This window comes from Calonectris borealis, chromosome 2 (assembly GCF_964195595.1).
Source record: "Calonectris borealis chromosome 2, bCalBor7.hap1.2, whole genome shotgun sequence".
Lineage (NCBI taxonomy): Eukaryota > Metazoa > Chordata > Aves > Procellariiformes > Procellariidae > Calonectris > Calonectris borealis.
Window position 1 is genome coordinate 48,431,312 of NC_134313.1, and position 25,149 is coordinate 48,456,460.

General features: G+C 40.6%; 1 protein-coding gene across 2 annotated transcripts in view; it reads left to right on the plus strand.

Annotated features, from left to right (window-relative positions):
• NOL4 (nucleolar protein 4) overlaps positions 1–25,149 on the plus strand; it is a 199,280-nt gene that overhangs the window by 171,380 nt on the left and 2,751 nt on the right. Inside the window, exons 10-11 of one of the 2 annotated variants that reach the window (XM_075141908.1) lie at positions 15,360–15,540; positions 19,595–19,675. In XM_075141908.1, the coding sequence (XP_074998009.1) occupies positions 15,360–15,540; positions 19,595–19,675 (262 nt within the window). The remainder of the gene's footprint in view (positions 1–15,359; positions 15,541–19,594; positions 19,676–25,149) is intronic. The other variant, XM_075141910.1, reaches the window with a different exon arrangement.

Here is a 25,149-nt window from a genome sequence, read left to right on the forward strand (position 1 = left end):
CAGTGGACACTGGAGAATGCCCTGCTGAGGCAGTGCTTCTGTGGCAGAAATTCAGAGAGAGCACGAAGAAGCGGTTTTGTTTCAGGGAGATGGAGTCCTTGCCACAGCTATTCAGTATGCAGGAAGAGCACATCAACTATACACCCTTGTTAGAGGTGGAGGAAAAAGCATCAGGAGTTCCCTTCCTCTTGGGTTTCACAGAGCCTAAGTTGCTCTAGAGGGTGGGAAAGAAAAGGCACTTCGTCCATGCTGACCACAAGCGGCAGCAGTGAGGGATGGGGCTATGTCCTCTGTCTGCTGTATGTTTACATAAGACGTGAAAGATTCCAGCTCAAAGTGATTTTCTGTTCAGAATGGGAGGCTTGTGGAGTCTTAGATAATAGAAAAGAGCAAAGGGAAGCAGATAGTTCACTTAACATAAAGCAAACAAATAGAAATTGGAATCTCAAAAACCACAAGAGGCAAAAGTCACTTTAACTTGCAAAGAGCTCAATGCCTCTTATACTACAGAAGCTTTATTAATAATAGCTTTTTGTAGTCAGACATCTCTTTGTGATTTGGTATTTAATAGGGATCAGAGTGATTTCTGTACTTCCGTACTTTATCCTTTTTTATCTGTGTTCAAAATGATCACTACGACGACTGTAACGACCTTGGATACCCACATGCTAGTTTGCATTTCAGGCCTTGTTCACTTCCATCATTTTCCCACCTAATGATTATTTTACTTCTGAGTTGGCCTTTGGTCTGCTTTTGTGGTTCCAAATGATATGCTTTAACCACTGAGGCTCAAAATGTTATGCAGGCACCATTTAGCTGCATGTGGATTGTTGTCAAGAGATCAAATTATGTACTAGTATTGGGAAACTTAGCTTCCTACCCAGAATGCACTGGCCATATTGTCAAGAGGAAGAAAATAAGCGGTATGCATTGTAATTTTAAATCCTGCTGCCTTTCAAGTCAGTGGCAAAATTCCTGATTTCAGCAGCGCTGGATAGGATTCTGTTATTAGCAGATGCAGCTGGAAGGGACTGCAGAATATCACAGGGCAACCCCCCTCCCTCCACGTAGGCTCCAGCCCAACCTACATTAAATTTGCTACATGTATTGGAAAGGAATAATGTGCAAGGCATGCAATTGCAAATAATTTCATGCCTTGGATTTACAGTGAGGCCCTAAGGTGAGCAGCTAATTTTTCACCTCAACACAGAGATCATTAGATTAGAAAATGCTTTATTTTTCCAGGCTCTTCGTGCTGAGCATACATGGTTGAATTTCAAGCTGCTGATTTCAGAGAACACTTTAAACACCCCGAGCTGCAATAATATCTTGAATGTGAAGTAAAATTGATGCCAATGTAAGTTTTCTGTTCTGGAGGTTGATAAGCTGGAGGCTCAGAAATGGAGTGTCAGGTTGTTTCTTGGACAGGAACTTTTAAACAACCTTATCCCTCTTCCTACCATAGGTGGAATGAAAGTGAACAGGGACCAGAACAGCCTTCTTCCCTGTGTCTTCAATATCCATCTCCTGTCAAGGAGGCAGAAGAGGAAAGGCTGGTGGAAATGTAGATATAAAAGTTATCTCCTCAGGCCCAAAGATGGAGGTTTTGGAGCCAGGGCTTTTGTTCTTCCTGCTCCCATCTTGAAAGCCAGGAATAGAGAGCTTTTTACTTATGCCTCCCTTTCATATGGCAAGAAGATATTAAATGTGAAGCATTTTCTTGCCTGTCAGATGTTTCTAGCATAGAGACAAGTATGTTAAAAGCATGATTTTGTCTTTCCTTTCCTGTGTTTAGCTAATGACTTCATTGCACACACCCTCCTGCCTACAGCACAGGCAGCAAATAATGTTTCTGGTGAGTAAATCCCTGTTATCATGCAGAGTTTGGGCCAGTTTAATGAAATCAATGCAAACCCAGTGTGCATGTGCAAACTCTTATTTTTCAAGAGTGGTGTATTTGATTTTGGTTAATGAATTAGCAGATTTAGAAGACTTTAAACAATCGTAAATTACTCCTAAATTCAAAGTATCAGTTGCACAATGGATTCAGATGTATCCCCTATTAGAACAGTGCAATTCTGCACGCAGAAAATATATGTAGAAATGTGCGCACAGACTGCTTATGTTTGGTAGCAGGAACATGTTTATGATTCAACAACTGGCTTGATGTCCCTAAACTAAATTTAGAAACATATTTTTCTAAGAAAAAAATAAAAAATGTAATAAGCTGTGGGAGCAGGAGCTGAGTGAATTGCCTGGGAGCAGCACCAGCTGCTAAAGAGGCTAGGCACAGGGCAAGGCAGCCAAGCAGGCTGTGGCCAGCAGCCCAGGCATTGTGCCAGAAGAATCCTCCCCTGAAATGAGAATATTTGGGGAACAGATTTGTACTGCAGTGCACAAATTTCATGCTTATTACTCATGGTATTTCATATTAAGCTTCAGTTTTACTGTCTCCATTAATGAAGCAAATCAGAAAGTGCATCCTCCAAAGGCCAGTCAAAGTTCATTTCTTTGTTTCTTCCAATGGCTTATGCTACTCTGGTTTGATGATTGTGGAATCGAAAGGCCATAACCCAAAGCATCACTTGTTATCTACTGAATCTTTTAAAATACAGAACCCTCACAGTACTGAAGTTAAAGGATGTGCACCAAGTTCTGTCAAAAATTTAGAGCAGGTCTTCTTCAGTAGCAAAACATTTTCTTTCTACTAAATAGTTTGAGACAGGGTGGGGAGGTCAGGGTTTTTTTTAAATATCTTTTATTTTTAAAAGATTTTTTCTTTTTTTTTTTAAACGGCAAAAGTCACGTTGTACCTGAGGCAGTGTTCAAAAACAGACATCCTGCATTGAGTTCATAGAAAGAATTTTGGTTTTCACAAACATGCAGTTCAAGTTTTAACGCAGATTTGAAATAAAATAATTAGCAATCAAATGTATCAAACAGGGTAAAATATCTTTAAAATATCTGAACCTAATGTTGAAAACAAGAACCAGTCATTAAGTGCATGCAAAAAAGTAATTACTCACTCTCTAACAGACAAGAAAACTGGTTTTTTTTTAAAAGACAGCTATCTATAACTCCCACTAGAATTTATCTGTGGAAGAGACACCATACTGTAAATATGGCAGTATGCTGGAATCTCCAGCACGCTTATTTTTTTCCTTTTCAAAGCAGAACACAGACATTTTTAATTAGTTGAAACTGAGGAAGTTAATTCAACATTGACCTCAAATGCTTCATGTCTAGGCTATCACCTTCTCTTTCTAAATGAAGAAGAATTTCATTTAGAATCTAATATAAAGTGCTTTGGTCCATCACCCTGCCACAGAGTCCAATATATGTAATATTAAAAGAAAATGTGGGGCAGAAGAGAAATAGGAAAAAGCACTCAGAAGTCCAAATTATACCCTATAATTTTCCAATAAAGTCTTTTTGAGTAGTTGCATGTCCATACCCCAGAGCTAGCAGATGTATGGAAAGCTGCGTCAAGAAAATATGCTGTCAGTGGTGGGAGTGATATCAGTTGCAATGCAGTAGAAAAGGAGACCTATAGTGGGAGGTTTAGTTATGTTGACCATGATAATATTGTAGTAATAAATCTGCAAAGCTGGCACAAGCATTGCTCCAGTACTCCCACACACTTTCCCCTGCATGCTCCCTAAACATTTGATTCACGAGTTTAAAAATTTTCTCTGTTGGTGCTCTGGTGCCACAGTCCTCCTGCATTGAATGGAGTAATGCTGATCTAGCCCATCGTAGTCACTAAAAAATGGCATGTTGGCAAGGGGGAACAGAAACGTCTCTCCCTATAGGAGTGCCTCACTGAGATAATTTCTTGAGGACAGTACCCATAAGTATGAAAAATGCAGAGAAAAATGCTTGATTGTGGTCATAAAAGTGGAGCCGCCTGAGGCATAGCTGCCTGAGGCTTGTTCTGAATGAGAGGAATACACTGCGAAGGAGGAATTTCTCTCGCTTTGCATCCTTCTGGTTCAGCAGTAAGTACTGCTATGCCTTTGTCATCACGCATCAGTTTCAGCAATACATTGATTCATTCAGCACCATTACCTGCAGGCAAAACTGCTCTTGGGATGGGAAAAGATGACATTGTTTTCTTGCTGTTTGTGTTGTTTCTCTTTGGAAAAAAGGTCAGATGTTCAGACTCCTCCATTTGTACTGCCTGTCAATGAGGAAGCAGCAAAAATGATCAGTAGCCATGTTCTTCTGCAAGGTGCTGGCCACTGCAAAGAAATGGGCTTTGAAAGGACTAGAGGTCATATGCAGCAACATAAGATAAACATAAGATAACCTGTACTTCATTTCCACTGAAGTTATACCTTTATTTTCTTCAGATTTTCAGCTAATCTAATTTCAGCAGGGTCATCCTAGGCCCTGGAGTTCATTATGCAGTGCTTGACTTTTGGGATCAGGCACGTACCAAATGAGCTCTCTTAGGAGCAGGCTTGCTAAGACCTTGCTCCCATGGTCCTGTGCCTTGAGCTATCTTAGGTTGAGAGATCTATGGAGGTGGCACAGGGAAGGAAAGGACCCTTTCATATTCTCTCTGGTCGCACCCCCTGTGGCAGGCTGAAGGAGTCGGTGATGCAGTCTCCCGAGGGAAACTGGCTTTCCTTTGAAGGAAAATGTTGGCTGAGAGTGGGTGGGGAGGTGCAAATAGAGGGTGTGGGGATTCTCAGGGTTAGCTACTGAAACAAGGCCTAAATCAGTAACTTATCATAAGGCCCAAGGCATAACTCTTTAGGTTAGAGTTAAAATCGGCCTTTGTTTTCTGCCTGTCCTGAGAGGAAGAAATTCTGTATGAGGCTGGGGCCCTAACAAACCTCTTCTCTGCTGGTACAACAGAGAGGAGCAAAAGTTCCACCTGCCCCCTCTCCTCTGGTGTTCCTCTGCAAAGCAGAAAATGGTGGCCATGAAGATTATTCTGCTCTTTGCATGGCACCTTTGTCCCTTTGTCTGAATTTGGACCACTTTCTCCGTGGGAAATGTCACATGTATTTTGTGAAATAAGCCGTGAGCACATAGGAGTTTTGCCAAAACTCAAAGGCCTTGACAGAGTTCATGTATTCAAACCAGGTCCAGTTATGCCTCTTACATGCCTGTAGCTGTTTGTAATCTGGTGCTGGCCATTGTTGGACACATTATTTAAAATTGCACTGAGGAAGTCATTGCTGTGCATACCCTGCAGTGCACTATACAGCCTTGCACTATGCACCTGTCTTGTATGTTGAGACAACTTTCAATTAATAGTGGTGAAACCATTAGCTAACTAAATTTTTTCATACATTAAAATTCTCTAGAAGAATAAAGAGCATGACCGTGTCCAATATAACTTATGAAATAGCTTATGAAGGGTGATAACTGCAGCCTAAGACAAGAACAGCAGGAGCTATAGAGAAAGTTAACTTGCAGGACACTTTCCGTCATTAGTCCACCTCAAATGTGATTGCTACATTGAGTTACACTTTTTAACATTCCTTTGTCCCTGATGGAAAAAAGCGCACTTTTGAAAGTACATTCAAAAATCAGCTCTCTAGAACTTCACTAAAGAACAGTAAGTTTATCTCAAGCACCACAAAAAAAGATAAATGCTATCCTTTTCCATTTGGACAGAGAGAGACATGCTCTTTTAGAAGAACCCAGTTTCTCTTTCCCCAGTGACTTTGCATCACAGTTATCTAAACGGTAGGAATAGCTCATCCATGCTCAACCAGCAGCACTGGTGACCTCTGAAAGCTCATGTTGCTCTTCTGCTATCACAGAGGATAATGAACTGGCTAAAGCTGACAGGCTATGAAAAATGATCCCTCTACTTTGCTATTGCTCCAACAAAAGTGATTCTCTGACAACTCTTTGCAACAGCCATCTGAGTACCTCTTCCAAAAAAGTTTTCTGTTCTGCAAGTGAAGTGACAGTGGTGAAAAAACAAGACTCAAACACTGCAATGTGAAAACACTAACCTTTTATTTAAGGTTAACATACCCATTCCAGTCTATAAATAACGTGTCATTCTATCAGAAATGCAGAAGTCTGAGGTTCATTTTTGCCTCTTCTACACAATAGCACCTTTTTATTTTGATCTTCTTTTTCTGTGTCAGTCTCATGCTTTCATTTCTTGTTGAACACTGGCTCGTGTCATTTTTGATGCCTGGTGACAGCAGTGATGCCGGCAGTTCATTTCAGTGTTAATAACCTGAAAGCAAAAAGGACCTACTGCCCTTCTAATCTGAAACTGAAGCATGGTGCTTTCTTGGCTCTATACCCTGTGTCAGGAGAACAGTTTGGAGGTCCTCGAACTTTTGGCAGTTAACTTAACATTTTGATAGCCACTCTTCAAGTTCCCACATCACCATTGGCATTACAGGGAGTTTAGATGCCTAACTGGACTCCGTGTTACACCGATTTAGCTCAATTAGACTACATCAATATTTCCTCACCATCTAAAAAATTATGTTTATCATTTTTGATCTAAAATATGAAAACCATTTTGATACTGGACTTCATAGCAAAATCATCATTAATACCTAGACTTCTGGCAGTAACATGTTCAATACAGTTGCATCTGCATGGTAGGAGCACTTTTTCATATAATGTTACATCTATGCTAGAAAATTCTATGCTGAGACTGATGTGCTCTCCATGTAATGATGAAATGATAGACAGAAGCAAGGAGGGTGGGATACACATTATGCACTACTGGGTGACAGGCAAGGGAAAGGCAGCAATCTCTGGGTGTTTAAGAAGCGGACACCTTCCAGACCCTGCAATGAGAACCAAGAATCCCATGGCTCATCTTCCTTTGAACGCCCTGCTCTGTGCAGATGATGATGGCCACTTACCCTGGCATCTGCTTCTCTGCACAGGAGCCAGAAAACTTTGAGCTGAGACTGATGTCTCTCCATGTAATGATGAGATGATAGACTCACAGCTAAAGCATGAATGTTCAGCTTAGCTGGAATACCCAGCTCCAACTGAGCTACAAATTGAGTAGTATGTCACACAAGAACAGGCTTTCTCATTTTTTTACATACTTGATTTAAGTAAGTAAAAGTGAAGAAAATAATGCAGAGAGAGTGGTAGAGGAAAACATGGTCTAAATCTGATTACAGAGGGTGGGAAACAGAAAGCTGTGCAGTCCCCCTGCTGTTCCTTACAAGAGGAGAAATAGTGGGCATGCCTGAGGACAGCAATTATGGCCCTCTTGATTTCACTGCTAAGTCCACCCCTGAATTATCAAAACACTTCCCAATCTAAAAAATATCTGGCATGAGTTCTGTCATATTATTTGAACTTGACTTCGTGTTTCATTTTAGCCAGTTTGCTCAAATTTACTCTTAGTACTCCGGCGAAGACCTGGAATGCTGTTTATGAAGCACAACTAAACTTAAAGTGGAAGGAATCTGTCCAGAGGTGCAATTAGTTTTTACATCTGTCTGTCCTGATGATTTTGGACAACAGGTTATGGGACTGTCAGTGGATGCATCATTTTAAAGAATACTGTGACTAGCTGGAGAGATGGCATATATAATATATAATATATATATTTTTATATATATACACATTTGGGTATTTTGCCATCTCTCCGGCTATATATAAATATATATATAAAAAAATATAAACATCTGTCTTGGAAAGTTATCAGAGAATAACTTTGCCCCTCAGATAAAATATATCTGTGGTATGCTTTAAAAATTTTCCTAAACAGACTATAAAGATTCTAGCAATTCAGTTTTCAGGTTTCAGCTATGGGTCTGGTGTGATGAGTTGAAATCTCAGGTAGATGTTAATTTTGGATTAATAATGCCTCAATATAGGGACTGGAAATTTTGTAGAACTTCATTCAAAATAGTTTTGAGGTATGAAAGCATGATGCAGCATGGCAAACAGGTCACACGAATTAACTTTTCTGTGCACAAATTCAATAGGGAACCTGTAGCAAATGCTTGGCTTTTCTCATTGTGAGTACTGGAACTCTGCTGACTTCAGCTGAAAATTTGGCTTTTGCTCATTGTTGTAAGAGAAATAAGGCTTTCTGGGGAAGGTAGTATCTTTTATTACATCAGCTTTGGGGCACATAAGTTCTTCTCCTGGTCTAGGAAAAGGTACTACCTTTTTCTACAAACCTTACCTTACCTCCATGCTTAGATCACAGTTGTAAGAGCACCTCCTACAATATTAAAAGATTTTGTCCTTTTAAAGAACTATAAATATTCAGTACTTTAAATATGCAAAGGACTACTGTGAAGCTTCATTTGGATTTCAAACTCAGTGAATTATGTAGATCTATTTCATTTTGTTAAGGCCCCCCTAGTCTTGAACAGGTTTTATTTAGTCAGTAATAATCCCAACACAAACCTTAGCAACTGGAGAGGGGAGGAAGAATGTGCAATGGAAACCAAAACTAAAGTGAAAACTCACATCCATCATTTGCAGAAATACCATTTCCACCATTGCTAAGCACACTGAGTCAACAGCCTTATTGCAGTGTTAAAGGAAAATTTAGCCTACTGTGATAAGCCAAAATAATGTTTAGCTGTCTAGGCTTCCAGGATGTTGGTCATAAAATTAAAAGCCGGGTCAAACACTAGAGAATTAATTGAATGTAATTAAAGCTAATAAAAGATCCAGTGTTCTGTCAGAACAATGTGTGTCATCGAGCAGTTGGCAGTATCATCACTTATTAAGATTACCTGACGCTTCCCATTATAATACTAGGTATGCAGTTTGGTGATACCTTCATGACCTTCAGCCCCCCGGGATTACATTTACTGTTCTTTATGTCTTCCATCTGTTGAACTCTTTCAGAGAAAACTTCAGCCATTTTCAAGAGTGAGGAAAATTTTGTCGTTTAAGGGTAGTTTGATCCTTAAATGTATTTACCTGTGGTGGTGCATTCATACCTCCCCCTTTTCTTCCCTGGGCCACTTGTTGATCTGGGCCGCTTGTCGCGACATTACCATTCCTTAAAAAAAAAAAGGCTCTGTGTTTGGTCTTGACAATATAGTGGTGTCATTTATGCCAAGGATGTGACACTGGATGCACATGCTTACACGGTCAAAACATTTTAGTTGCCAAATTCCCAGATTATTCGAATTTCGGTGGGTGTGACTAGGAATCTGAGCTCAATGCAGAAAGGAGGGGAAGAGTGTTGGGGGTATGAACCATGGCAGGAGCAGAGATAACAAGAGATGAAGGGAGAGTGAGATTATGAGATGGGGTTGGATGAGGAAGTGAGTAGCTGAGGCTGGCAATGTGAAGGAAACCGGTCAGATGAATTAAAGAACTAGTGGTGAAGGAGGATCAGATATTACTAGCAAAAAATAATGTGGGTTGAAAACAGGAACTGCCCTCGCTAATTGTGGATCCTGGCTTTGCTCCCTGTGGGACAGGATTTTGGGGATTAGGAGACTGATAGGGGTCTGAGGAGGGAGAGGAAATCTTCGATGAGACCATCAGTGGATGTGACACTGATTAAATACAAATTAGGAAACGAAAGGGCTTGAGTTGCTGAAGCTGCTCAGGTATCAGGCATCAAGAGACTTGTTTGGAAAGGAGAAATTAGGATTTGCTAGGCAAGAAGACTGAAACTGAGATGGAGGGTAGAAGGTGAAACTGGAGAAGCAAGGAGGATGGGATGAGGAGTCAGGGATTTTGAAGAACAGTATGAAATAAGTTTGAAGAGACAGAGCACAAGATATACGTTATCAGGTCATGGGCAGGGAAATGGCAGTGATTTCCAGGTGTCTAAGAAGGGGCCACCTTCTGGGCCCTGCAATGGGAGCCAGCAATCCTGTGGCTCATCCTTCTTTAAACACTTTGCTCCATGCAGATGATGATGGCTGCTTACCCCGGCAGTTGCTTCTCTGTGTAAGCGCTGAGATGGGCAGAGAGCTCCCAGCCCCACAGCCTCCTACAGATTCAGCAGAGTGCCCCATGATGGAACTTCTGAGTTTCTTCCCATTATTTTAAAAATTAAGTTACACAAAGAGAAGCCTGTTATGTTGTTACGGTTGCAGAACTCAAGCGCTTTACATATTAGGTAATGCTAGCTTGAGGTTGCCTTTGTTGCCAGAATCTCACTATCTGAAAAGCAGTGATAAAAGTCCTATCTAACAGAAGTATTGTGCAGATTAACTGGGTATGCTTTGAAAAGTGCTACATGGTTTTATCATGTGTTTCTATTTATTTTACTTTTGATTCAAAAATCATAGAAATAAATTGGTGGGTTCCAAATGGGAAGAATATATGAAACATTATCTCCTTTCTTCTAAAGCCATACTACAAGCTATTGAGGCTAAAAAAACATTTAAAGCACATGAAAGCATGTTTTGTTTTTTCATGTGAATGAATTTTTTTTCCTTTGCTGAAAAAATGAAAGACCATATGCAAATATTGTGTCCCTGGCTTGCCTATCTGTTTGAAGACTGATCTGCATTTGAGTTTTCCTAACCTCAAAGTGGCATTCTAAGAGAAGTTTTTATTGACAAGAACAACAAGCAATCCACATTTTTCAGTTTAACATATTAAAAAAGAAAGTATCAAGAAACTTGAGGCAAAAATGTGTTTGCCTTTTTGTCTCATTTCTCATTGAGTGGGAAAAAATCACCTTGACATAGGGGCAGTTAATTTGTCAGTCTGGTAGACACTGCATTTCATGAAATCAGTAGCTGAACATGTCTCCATCTTTACCATTTTTGGAACATTACTATTTATATTCTTGTTGCAGAAGTTTTGTTAGCTTTGTGGTCAACTAGCATTGCCCATGTGAATTGGTCTGCATACACACTCCCTTTTGGGATTTACATTTACATGAGCCAAGGCAATAGCACCGTTCTCTCTTAATGGGAACACACAGAATTTCTGATACTTGTGTATATATGGGATCAAAACTCAATGTAGCACAGATTTGCCAGGGCTTTTTATTTTAACAAGCTATTACTTTTTTGTATGATTTTGGTGAAGGAGATGGGGAACAGAAAGGAGCAATGGTATTGTTAGGGTTGCTTCCACAAAGGACAGAAGAAGAAATGTGTATGCTGTGCCTCTGCTGGCATGGGGAACAGGAGGCTGGGATACTGCTGGTGAGCCTCGCTCTTTGTACCACAGTCGTGACACTTTGCACTAGTATCTGTGTTGCTGTGGATAGTATTTCCTTTTAAACTATTCATTAGCTGCTCAGAGTATCAGTCAGAGCAGAGCAGGTTTCTTCAACATACATGTTACGCAATAGTTCATGAAATCTTTTCTTAGTATCTACTGTCCTTAGAAGGTTACTTAATTGCTTCCATGACTAAAAATAAAATAAATTGCATCTATCTGCTCTTTTAAGGAAAAAATTGTGTTCTCTTAGTACAGACCTGGACATAAAACAGAGGCATAGATATCTCTGATGTATACCAAGTTGAGGATCACAGTACGTACTTCATGCTTCCGCTTTTTCAAGTGAACACATAACTTTGTATTTTAGCATGCTTTTGTACCTAAAAGGTATTTTTGCATTTCTGTGATTTCCATCGTTTTCCAGATGATATGCTCAAGACTTAAATTACTTCTGCTCCAAAATAAATTCAGAAGAGAAATATTGTTAGAAGGATGACTTAGTTCTATTGCCATATACAAAATGAAGATGGTATAAGTCAGATTCTAGATGGACAAATGTTTTATCCACATCTTGTTCATACTTTTTATTAAAGGTAAATCATAAATGGTTTAAAAATTGTTGGTTAATACTTCACAGGTTTTATAAATTTGTTACGAATTACAACAGCGTGTGTTGCAGATAGTTAGGTCAAACATATTAATAAATGGTTAGTTAATTGTTACTGATTATTATGAAATTAAAATATTTTTTAAAATAACATTGTAAATAAATTATTAAGCCTTTCCAGTGTAAACATAATATAGGGGGAAACAAGAAGTGCTGAAAGACTAACATAGAATATTAAAAAAATCTCAGTTCTGGAACAACACTATGTTTGTTTAATTTCTACATTAGTTTAAAAGCAAAGGTAATTAAGATGAAAAGAAAGAAGAGAATGAATCTGTGCAGAATAAATCTCAGCTATACAAAAGTGAATATGATATTCATGTTCTGTCTCCCCAAGAAAAAGAGAGCCTGGCTTCTTTATCCTTGGTGTGGCTGCAAGGAAAAAGGACACAGTTTGCCTTTTGAAGTACAAAACATTCCTGAAAAATGCTTAAATCCCAGGGGAATGTATGAGAGGTAACACCTAACCCCTGAACCAGGCTAATGGTTCATAATCCTATCATCAGTAGGGCTGACACCTGAGCCTGCTCAGAAAATGCTCACCAAAAATCCTGCCCTGCTTCTGCATTCAGTCATCCTGAAGCACTGAGCTAAGCACTTAGATGAGACCCAGATTTCAGATCTGAAATGTATGGCAACTTATTCATTATTTAGGTACAGGTGATTGGTCTGCTCTTTAAAAACATATGTAATATTTAGAGGAAGCCACCTTTTGTATAGTGGCCGAGAGATTAGTGCTCATATGCAGAACCAGGAGTCCTGGGCTCAGCATCCTCCTCAACCCCTTTCACCCCTCTGAGGAGTGCCTTCCCCACCAGGACACCTGGGCTACGCCTCAGGCCCCAGCCCGTGGCACACCACGGTGTTGCACAGGGCTGCGATTAGTTCGATACAAAGGTCCTCTTTTGGCAGTGCAGCCCTAGCCTTGGATTCCCGACCTCAGAGCAGCTTGTGAGTTTTGTGTTAGGATGTAGCTGGAAGGGAGCAGCGCTGGAAGCCTCCCAGGGCAGCACTTCTCTGAAAGGGAACTGAGTCATGCTCCCTTTTTGTTTGCTATCTCTGTAGCCCTATGAATTGTGCATTTCTTTCCACACAGTGGCACGGCTTCAGCTACGAATCCCACCACAGTTTTGCTTTGAGCCTGGTTGCTAGGAGATGGCAGCTCTGAGTTCAGGTCCCCTCCTCATCACAACTAGCAAAGACCTTGCATCCCAAATTTTCTGCCTCTTCACTGTGTATTGCAACAAGAAGCCAGTTCTCAGTCTCCAGCTTTTTGGCCATGTGCTCTAACACGTGGGCTGGTACGCACCAAGGTGCACCAAGTGCCCTTGCAGTGCCCTCCGGCCAGGCTCTGCTTGCTGTGCTCTACTAGAAGCTCAGTGCATCAGCTCTGCAAGAAACTCACTGTTAGGTTTTCAGTGCACTGACTAGAGGGGATCTGGAGGACATGTAAATTCAGGAGAGCAAATTTGTGGCTCCCAGACAGTCAGGATAAGGAGACAGGCCCTGAGATACTCTGCTCAGCTATAGGAGTTAGTCCCCTTTGCACTGCACCCCTTGAACACAGTCCAGTCCTTGATAAATCTGCAGAAGATCCCTTACTGATCTTCGTGAGAGTAAAATGAGGTTCTGAGTGAGTCTGTGGCAGGAAGTATCAGCTAGTTTTAGACATAAGGGTACAGAGCATCTCAGCCTCGAGAGTGTTAAAGATTTGGACAATGAGTTAAGCTTTATTGCCAAGATAGAACTTTACTGTATAGCTTATGAATATTTTCTCAGAGAAAATAATTTTCTCTTATAAGAGACAGCAATGACCTTTGGAGATAAAAGGTAAATGATATTAAAGTTGAATTTCTGGCAAAAATACATTGCAATTTTGGCCCTTTGTTTAAGCCTATTATTACTTAAGAAAATGCATAGAAGACCAGTTTGGCCAACTCTCTTAAAAATGCAAAGCTTTGCCTCAGCTCCTGTTAGTGCCCATTCTGATTGTTTATGGAATTAATTATCTGATGGTTCAGTGTTCTATATTAAATTTTAAAATTTCTGTTAATAATATATGCACCTTCTCCTGACTTATCTCAGTTGTGCCCAACTCTCTTTCACCAATAAATATCTACAAGACAGGGATATCTTCATCTCAGAAAAGTTGGTAGTGTGGAAGTGGTCTGAGAGGTGGAAGTGACGATTGTTCCTAATGCAGACAGGAAAGCTACTTCAGAACCCTTTTTGCCTCAACACAGAGACTGGACACTGTTTGAACTATTTGATCCCTGTGTGCTGGTATATACATTCTTATTTTTAAGTAAAAACTGTAAAAAAGGTTTGAGATATTTTATGGCATTCTTAATAAGTTTGGTATATTTAGCAGCCATAAAAGGGTTGTGCAGAAGAGAGAGGCATAAAATGGACAAAATCTTACACAAAGGGGAGACAATTCTAACAGATCATTTTTGAGTTAACTACTCTGAAAATGCCTGCAAACATTCTCACCTCTATTTTTTTAAATACTGATCTTCCATAGATCCATTTTATTTGAAATCACTGACACATATATTTTCATCAGATAAGAGTATAAAATCAGGCCTATAAAAAAGGCTACAAGTTAAAAGAAACAAAAAAGAAGTTCAAATACATTTGCAGACTAAATCAGAAATTCTGGCACTCAGGTCTCCCTGTGGTGGGCTGAGCAGTCACACACTGATAGTTTTCCTTGTTTCCAACTACTAAAACACATTAGATCTTCTCTTAATGCTTTTCTTTTTTCACCTGTATCATTACTAAAGTCGCCGCAGGGGCATTCTGTGATCATGAGCGGAGGTGAGGTGCTCTAAGCAGTAGCTATGGTAAGTGCAGGGGAAAAATACCCTTTCACCTGAAACACAATCTCCTTTAGGGGAAAGTTGGAGGGCTGTGGTGCTAAATCTTGTTCAATATTATGCGAGCATCTTAGAAGCAAACAGGGAGCATTGAGGGGTACTTATGGTCTACAAACTGTCACTGCTCATATACAGATTACAAATGCTTTCAGGTCACATTTGTAGAGGCATCTCTACCACTTGGCCCCTGTGTGGACGGACACTCACTCAGCCCTCTGCAAACGTAGGAAATGTTGTTTTATTCTGTTCGTCTATTCGTTCTGTCATTTCTGAGGCTGATACATCAAAAGAAGTAGTTGGTGCATTCTGTATTGGTTTGTCTTATCAAGAAAGATATGATTCTCTGGCTCAGAAGAGTCACTCGTACTCAGAAAGTAATGGCTTTTTTCTATCCTTTCCCATGCTAATTCTGGTCAGAGTTGGGTTTTGCAGGTGACTGTGAGCTCTTCAGGGTGAGAAGATGCATCTTCTCCTTTGAAAAACAGTATGGTTAGCTTGTGGAGCACAAACAAATGCATATTCTCAGATTTGTAGGAAACCTGTATTCTTGCTTATTTCCATTGTTTCTTTTCAGCTGATATTTGGTCAATCAGAAACACATCTGTGCTTATTTAACATGTATTATACTTTTCTAAAAGCAATAGATGTGGAGGTAAAATGTAACAATAATTCAAAACCTTTCCTTGTTTTTGCAGGATGAGGCTGCTCCAGCTGACAAACAGTACAAACAGGAGACAGCCCAGGTCACTTACTCAACATCAGCTGTTTCCAGCACACAGGAGGTGTTGTACATCAATGGAAATGGGACCTACAGTTACCATAGTTACAGAGGGCTCGGAGGTGGGCTGCTAAATCTCAACGATGCTTCTAGCAGTGGTGAGTTCCCTTACAAAATGTGCCTGTGTGTATATGTGCTCATGTGTATGTTTCCTCCTGCTGTACAGAAAGCTAGTCCAAGGGGTTCAATATCCATAGGCTATTATCAGATAATGAGCAGGAACACAATCCCGCAAACAGCTACTGCTGAGCAAAATACTTGCTCGCTGCATGCTAGTCTCCTTTCAGTTTCAAGGGACTAATTCACAATAGGGCGAGACTGAACCTGAAGTCTCCAACAAAGCTGAGTAAAAAAATGAAAATGAGATTTTCAGTCAATTTGCATGACTTTATGAGGACCTACCCTGTCATTGTTGTCCTCTCCTATACTGATCACAAAATGAGGCCATCAGTATCTTTGTGGCTGGAGTTTGAAAACACTGAACTCCATACTTTATAACAGAAATTAATTGACCTAGTTTTCTCAAATGGTCTCTCTAGCTACTTTAATTTACTGCAGATAAGGATCTGACATAGCAAGTGATAAAAGAGAAATCAGCACATCTATCTGTACTCTAAACTATAAATGTTGCAGGTAATTGTGTGTCACCATATGATTGTATGCCCCTCTGAAACAAACTGTGGTGTCATTTGTTTAGACAACATTTCTTTCTTCTTACATTAGCAAGCATCTGTAACAAACAAATGTAGGTTAATTTTATTATTTGTTTTAAATAGTCCCCCATATTAACTTATTACAAATTCAGAGCAAAGGAAACGGTTTGCCCATGCTGGTAACAAGGGTATTGTCTGTCTGTCAGAGAAAAGTGATTACTCTGGAAGACTGAAGGTCTCTTGCCTCCAAGAATGGTATTTAAAAAATGTTTCAGAGGATGGAGAAATCCCTGGGTTTTTGTCCTGGCTGATGCCTCTCTGGCTGAGGAGCATGCTGCTTCAGGTACATGGGCTGACTTAGGCAAGATGGTAATTGTTCAGCTGCAGCCTCTATATTCAACACGCTAAGCAATTTTCAAAACGCAATCAGGGCTGCAGCCTGCAAGGAGTTATTGGTATGTGGTGTCCTGGTGACCTTCAGTCATGTCTGCTTACTCAGCCCCCACCCCCAAAATCCTCAGAGGTCTGTGAATGATTTGCATTAAGTTTTCAAAAGGCTTTAAAAAGATAATACTTTAGTTGTCAAAAGACTTTGACTTAAAGAGAGTGAACGATGATTACAATTGTTTCCATATGCATGAAAAACACATCTGAGGTACTGAATATGATCTCTGATCAAATATTTTCATAAGAGTAAGACAGGCTGTGGAAATCTGGTTTCTTGGGAAAATGCACAAGAACTTTAAAATTGTCTTTTACATTGTGGCCAGAGAAGATCCGAGCCAGTTCCCACTGAAAACAGTTGGCATTTGCACTTTCACCCAACTAAGAGTAGGATTAAGCTCCCCATGTGTTATTTGTCAGCAGAAGCCATTAGAATTGTCCTGTTTTACATAACCTTAAACTGTGAGGAATTGCAACTGTTTGTGTACTTGTTCTTCCCTTCAAACCTCTTGTAATAGGATACATTTTCATAACTCCCATTTTTCACTGAAGTGTGGGATTTAGGCAAAAGTATTCTATGTCACTTCAGCATGCAATTTTAAAAAATGAGGTACAAATTCAACATCATAAATTAGTGTTGCTTTCTGATTAGAAGCAACATTTTCTTTGTACCTTTAACATAGAGGACTCCAGTGTTTTTTCACAATTAAAGCTCAAGATGGGTTTTGCAGGACAAACAGTGGTTATTATGCTGCGCAGCTAATGCAGCCAGGGAACTGTGCAGTGCACTGCATTTCCGTGTGTAGCATCGCTGGGGTGAAAGGACCAGTGGATGCTTACAGTTTGCATGCTGACATATGCTCAAACATTTCTTCTTCCTTGCCTTTCCCTACTTGCACTGGAAAATTTTGTCTGTATGTCCTCTTACTTTGAAAGACTAGCAAACCATTGCACCTCTCCCAGATGGTTGTTCATAGTTGGAGCATTGTGCAAAGGTGTCCGTCTTCTCCACGGGGATCCTACAGGATCCAAAGCACATAAGCTCCACAAACCAAAAGTTTCTGTGCCCGCACTTGGAAACCAGTTGTTGATACTAACAGTCTAGCTGGCTGCTGATTTGTGACCCACCTGCCATTTCAAGAAGATCATTGGAAAGTTGTGGAAAGGCAACTCCATCAATTTCTTAGTTTCATTGACACAAAAGCAATCAGTAGCCAACCTAATTATCTCTTGGCTATTGAGGGTAAAGTGCTCTGGCTCCATTAGCTGGTTTCCCTACAGGAGAAATGGGAGAACTTGGAGGCCAGTTCTTTGGGATCTGTCATTCCTCTCTGATATGTCCATGGATGTTTGCTTTTTCATTTGTAGACTAAGAGGAGTGGATGGAGTTGCAGTTGAGAGAGGTAACCATTGCCCTCCTACAGGCCTCACAGGACAGTTGTTTGCAATCGTTATTCTGTTTCAAGGACTCTTGTTCCAAACATATGCAAGGCTGTTACGATGGTTAATGAGTTCTCTTTCTGGAGAACAGGATATTTGCTTGCAAATTGTTTTCAGGACCTAAGAAGTAATTTAAGAATGCATTTCCTTTTCAATTTAGTAACTCATCGAATGTTCTCGTCATGTTTACAAATGTTCTCCTAGTGTAAAAATAAATATACACCTCAGTCAGGATGTGTGTATAAACAAATACAATCTGTTTTTGTGTATCTGCTAAAACAGAAAAAAGGAGAAGTTGCAAAAGCTAGCTAAAACGCACTGCTTGAATATCTATTTCTGGACCTTCCCCTACCGTAGTATAATGACTATGTCCAATTAGATCTCCTATCTAGTAGTCCAACTGATGCGTGTATTATGTATGCTGTGACTCATTTAATTTGGTTATTTCCTCTCCCATAAAGTTCACCCCTACTCAGATCCCATCTTGCAGACTTAGCTATGGGCTTACCCAACTGTTTGGTGGCTCTGGCTCAGGGACCTCTCTGTGCCTGCTGTTGCAGTGCTTCCCTCCTCAGCCTGTCCTTCCACATGGCTAATAATTACAGAACCATAATTAGCTCCTTACACAACTCTGTGGGGCAAACCTTCATGCAACTGCTCAATATGAGTGAGCAGAACGCAACAGCTTGTACAGTGATCCCTCCTTTATTGTGGACAGGAAAAAAGTACAGCAGGAAAAGGCTTGGGCTTACAGCACCAAGGTCTCTTTTTCCCCTGCTTTTAAACCCTTTAGGCCAAGCCAGCTCGGCTGGAAAGCTTCATCCTATCACCAAGCAATCTGTGGGTTGACAGAGCCTCTGTCAGCCTGTGCATGGGCTGGGGAGAAGCCTTTGGGCACGTTGTCCTTGATTCTTGTAGATGTTAAACGAGAGCTGCTCTTTGAGAAGGGTGGATTTCCATAGCTCTTTTTTAAGGCTAATAATTTTCCATAGCTCTTTTTTAAATTCTACAGAACGGAATGGAGTATCTCCAAGATGGGGTAGCCCAGTGGGTGTAAACAAAATTTGCCTACCAGCTCCTAGCCAGCCACAAAGGCTTCAGCTGGCCGTGCTCCATCACACCTGGACTGAGCTTGGAGGGATGCCCAGCTTGAGGGCAGGAGGGTGAGGACAGGGAGACAGGCTGCTCTGTTGGGAGCAAATCTCTATTGAAATCCCTGCATGCTGGCTGAGCTTCTTCTGACAGAGTGGGATTGCCCAGTCTTCCCACATGTTTCTGTCCAGTGGGTCGCCGTCTGCCCTCTCCCAATGACTGTCAGCTGTCAGCACTCTCTGAAGCCAGGACGGGCTTGTCGGAGCCTTGCTCTCCACAGCCACTTCATTTCCTGAAGTCCATTTTCCCTCAGAGGTGTGGAGGGGGTTTCTGCCATTGCTGGGTTTCCTGGAGGTGATTTGGGGCTGTTTCTTCTGCATTGTTGCCTGGTTTTCTAGGCAGAAATGTCAGTCATTTCCCTCTGTGTGTGTAAAAAGAGAGGGTGTTTCAGACTCGGTGGCAGGACATGCCCTCGTGTGATGGTAAGACAAAGCAGCTGTTGTGTCTCCGTTTCTCTACACAGATCTGCAGCCTACCTCCACCACAGCCACAACTCAGCACTGCATCCCAGGCACCACAAACGTCCAGTCCCCTTCCAGCTCAGGTGAGTCCTCCCGCTGAATCCAAATACGTGGAAGCAAGCAAATCCTGAGCCCTGGCAGGCTTCTCTTTCAGCCTCCTCTCCCGCAGGCGGGTCTGAAGACCATGACCGGTGGCCCCATGGTCCAGCCGGTAGCTGCCAGACCCCCACCACACCGCTCACCTCTCCCTGCTGCTCCCTTCCAGAGGCCCAGAAGGGCTGCGCTCTCCCAGCCGTTCCCCGCTTTAGCCAGGCCTCTTTACCACGTGCAAATCAGCCTTCCTGGTCCTTCTGCCTCCTGGTCCTTCAGGCAGTGCAGCCCTGCTGAAGATGACGGGGTAGCTGAGGGAAGCTCGCGGAGCTGATGCTGCTGAGCCCCAGCGATCAGCATGGCCGTGCTGCTCTGGGGCAGGGAGAGGAGGGCTGAGCACTCTTGTCTACTTTCGCAAGTGACAGTAGGGAGGGTGCCTCATTTCCACACCCTCAAATTTGGTTAAATTGTAACCTTCTGTAAAACCTTGGCATTAGCATGATCATTAGAGGCTTCTTGGCAATAAACTAGGAAAAAAAAAAGGTCCAGCTGAGAATATCCAGTATGTAGCTAATTCTTAAAGTGCTGACTGGGTTACCCGCAGCACGGCTGGCCATGATGTAGGGATTGAATGGGATTTTTGCTGTCATTGCTCTCTCCGGCTCTTCTTTATACCTCTACTGTTGCACAGTCTTCTGTGTTCTTAGTGCTACCTTGATGACATCAAAGTGGAGAGAGAGAGGAAAGGCAAAACAGCTTGTCTCTAACGCAGCTGGAGCCTGGGGCATGAAGAGACACAGAACAAGAGTGATAGAGTTAGGAACCTGGGAGAGTGTGCTTAGTCCCATTTAAAAAAGGCAAAATGTGGGGTTGTGAAAAGTTAAATGGTTTGACCTACGTCATGGCAAAGGTGGGAATTTCTTGCTGGGAAGTGCTGGCTGAATTCTATATTAAGATCATCCCCACATTCCTCTTCCCCCTTCCTCCCCCTCTTCAAATTATCAGATACATGGCATATGCAAGTATTAGTCTGCTCCCACCATAGTAATGGAGGTGGAATATCTGTGGATATATAGGCTTTATCCTATTTTTCTACCTTTGCACAAAGCTCAGGAGACAGCCATTAAGGCAAGACAGGTGTATGTCACATAATTAATCTCCTATGGTGGATAGGAAACATCACTGGAGGACCTCACATAATAATTTCATCACAAACCAGTGTGTTTGCTGATTGTTGAAAATGTATGATGTTCAGCGGCTATAGGCATTTTCCAATCTCTTTCCTCAGGCAACACAGCAGTTTTTTCTGCTATCTAAATTAGCTGAAGGTATGTTTTCCAGAGGGAAAGGTATAGAAGGGAGAAAGAATCTTAAAAGGTCCAATTCATTAGTCCCTGTTTTCTTGATCTGAGATCTCCTGGCACTTGAAACAATAGTTTTAGGCACATCTGCTCTCTGTTTGAAGGCAGGAGGAAAAGAAGCATTGACAGATGCATAATATCACAATAAAACATTCTTGCAATAATCTGATTTGGGAAAAGTAGCATACTTTGATAGTTGTTTCTATTTAGTTTTATTGGAGTATGTGAGGTTCTAGTACATATTTCTAAAGCCACTCACGGGGAAAAAAAAGGGAAAGGAGAATAGGTTCAGCAGAAAAGATACACAAGAGAGATTTCAAAGCATGGGCAAATGTATTTTTCTATAAATAAGTGCCATTGCTTTTTACATCTTCACTGATGAAAAAGGTTGCTTAACTATTAATGAAAACGTGGAAGCATAGATGCTTAAGTACATATAGCTTTTAAAAATTATTTTTGTTATTCTAAATTATTATCTGCAATAGTGATAACCATTTTAAGAGTCATTGACATATTTATTATTCTTTCAGTAGTTGTTAATTATAAGATTGGTAGCTACCCAGTGACAGCATACAGTTCTTAAGGGATTTTTGCCGAGACAGTTGATAATTTCTAAGCAATCAGTAACAGCACATCTACATCTGACCCATATTTTGGAATTTGATATAAATCGTGTTGCTAATGAGTAGTGCATGAGGCAATAACTAGTTCCATTTAAGTCTTGCAATTTACAGAAAAGGCATTTGTCCCACAGAGTGTTTAATGGCAGATATTCCTACCAGCTAATTTGATAAATGATTGTCTAGCACATGAAGAGTGGGTTTTCAGAGTTCTCATATTCAGCTTGATGTGGTTCCAACAAGAACAGTTTCACCTCACAGGGGAAATTAGGTCTAAGTAACTGGACTGAGGTGGTAAATTGAAAATATTCCCACATTAAAGTGTCAATCAGGTGGCCTCAGGAAGAGGTAGAGGAACAATACTTCAGTCTTCTGAAAGACTATAAAAGAAAGGATCTGTCTCAGCAATTTGTTTACCCCACTGCTTAAGAGAATGTTGTGCTGTTATAAAAACATGGGAGGTGACAATTGTGAGTTATAGTAGTATGCACTAAGAGAAATAAATAAATGAAAATAAATATCCTGTCTTCATCTCTGCAATATATGCTTAATCTTTGCTTGCACACACAGACATTGTGGAACCTGATAATGTTTGCAGTCAAGATTTTTAATTGTCCTGAAATACTCCAGGATAGGAAGCAGTATGCTAAAATGTGCAGTATCACCTTGGAGGAACCTGACACTGCAAAATTCATTGCAAAAATATTCAGATTTCCCTCTGTATAATGATACACTTCCTTGTTCCTGTGAAGACTGGCAGCATAATAAATAATGCTAAGTACACTAAGGAAATAGTTCTATTTAAAGTAAGGATAGTTATTAAAAGAAATGGTGGTGAAGCTGCTCAGCTTTCTCCAGATTTAGTCATCTGTAGTGATGGCTTCTGGAGATACAGGTACATGAAGTGTCTACCTTAACCAGCTATTTTAAGCCTTCAGAATATCTGTGATTTGCCTGGTTAAAGAAATGTGGTGGATATTTATGAGTAAGATTTAGGTTCCCATGTTTCAATAGTAATTTCATAAAATTACACAGGAAAAATCTACACTATAGGAATAAGATGCATTTATTCTTTATTTTCTGAACGACCAGGTATGACTGATGAAGCTATGAATAAGTTATAGCATTTTTAGCAAACAGCAGCCTGGACAACCTTTAAGAATAAGTAATACTGCCAGTGAGTGTCTATCATAGCTATTTAGCTATTAAAAGCTGAGACCAATATAATACATCCTGTGGCTAGTCTCTGAGTGAGGTATTCTCCCAGATATAAAGCTTGGGCTGTCACAGGCAAGCTTTGCAGGTGAGATGTAGGGGTCACATAACATAATTAAAAGAAGAACTAAAATCCTTATCCCCGCATCAAGCATGGCTTGTTCTCTTTCTGTTCAGCTCTCTGCCAGCACATGCAGCTTCCCTTCCTGAAAAGGCATGGGTGTACTCACAGTCCTGAAACCATGGCCATGAACACTTTTCTCTGTGTGAGGATTTCTTTGCTTTTTTCTCAGGGGCCTTTTCTTTGAGGGGAAGGAGGACAGCACTGTCACTTGTTAAGTACACGGCAGGAGTTGGGGAGTGAAGTAAAATCTTATTTTCCTAGTATATAGAAATAAAAAAAATCAAGTAGTTTCAAGTAGCTGGGGTAAGTTAAAATCTGAGATTTCTTATTTCCTTTGTATACACGAATTCTGTATACAACAGAAGTCTCCCAGACCAAAGGTTCTGGGTCCTGATGGTTCCTTGTGTATGCAGACTCCAGATTTGCACTTGCACAAAACTTTATTTCTAGTACCTTCAGGGATTCAAAAATATATACTCTGAAGAGTTAAAAAACTTTCCTCATGATAGTTAATCTGGACGTCTAGGAATATAGGGCCAGATCTTCAGTTTCTGTAAATCACTGTGACCCCATAGATTTGTGAGGAGTTGCACTGATTTATGCATGCTGGACGTCTTCTCCTTTCAGAGCAGTGTTTTCCTTTCAGAGCAGTGCTTTTACTTTGTGTCATCGATTTTTGTAAGGAAAACCTCAGAGATGTAAGCAAGAATATTTCTATGTATTTTCTACTTATGAGTGAAATAAACTTAATATACTATTCAATCACTTAAAAATCTGGATTACCAAATGAGAAAAGCCCTTCAGTTTCATTTCAGAAAAAGATGTGCTCTGCCGCAGAAGCTCTGTTCTGCCACATATTGTGTGTGTGGTTTTGGCTGTGACATGAATAAGAGTCAAGGAAAGAACATAAAAGTTAAAGTAGGTTCATATGGAGCACAATGCCCTCAATATGTCAGTGGTAGCTTTTTCACTACCGCCTCAATAAATATAGAAGTCTTTAATGGCTTCTTATAACCATTCAGTCCAGCTGGCTTTATGATTTGTATACCCTTCTTCTCTGTACTGGGTTAAGATTTTACTTAGAAATATCCTCTGAGCTTCTTCACACTGTGATCGTTTCCCTGCAGCGTGCGGTCACACTGAAACAAATTCGCGGAGCTAATTGTCCTTTTATTTATCCTTTGTACACTGGAAGTCATTTAAAAGTCAGTTCATTTATGCCTGTGTAAAACTGGATAATACAGTTGTAAGGCTAAGTGCTGTTCATGCAAGTTGCGTAGTAGGAAATAAAATCTAATAGGACTCTTTCTGTTTGAGTAGTTTCTTTTCATAGTCCCAGCTCTGCTTTCATTCGCTCAAGGGGAGATTTTCATTAACTTCAGTGAGCGTGGGGACATGGCGATCTCCACGTTCTTCGTATCTCTGCATAAATATAAAAGAAAGAAACATAAGTAAGGTTTATGACCAGAACTTCAGCTTCTGGAAATCAGTATATCTCTTTCCATTAGTGCTTAAGATAACGAGTCTGGTATTGAATCTTGTGATTCTGGTTGGATTATTTAGGAGAACCTCTAAAGTATGAATTGGTGCGTTCTGTATTCTACAGCTGAATATGCTAAATTTAAAAATTATTCCAGTCTTTTTAGGAAGCAAGGTCCATCCAGTGAGCCAATGCTGAGAAAGCCTTGGCATTGACATACATTGTCCAGATGAAATTGAACAGTGACATTTTTCTCATAGGAAAGCAAGATACATTGCTTTGGATAACTTGATCCCAATTTCCAGGAGAGCATTAAGATCAGGCTAGTCTGATCTTCTGCCTGCCAGAGGTATAGATTTGCTACACTGTCAAAATGACTGAGCAGTATTTTTCCAGATTTACACATAATAAACTGCTTGATAGGTATACTTGCCATCTGTATCCTTCTATGTTTAAAAAAGTCCTCAGTCTAATTCTACCTGTCCAAATTTACACTCCAGGAAGAAAAAATATATTGTGTTAAATGGAAAACACAAACATCTCATCAAAGCACCATACATCTTAGCTAATTAATAACTATGGTCAAACGACCAGGGAAATTCCACACAAAGCCGAACTTCATGATGGCAGATGGTTTTGCCCATCGCAGTAACCTGCAGACTGCCCT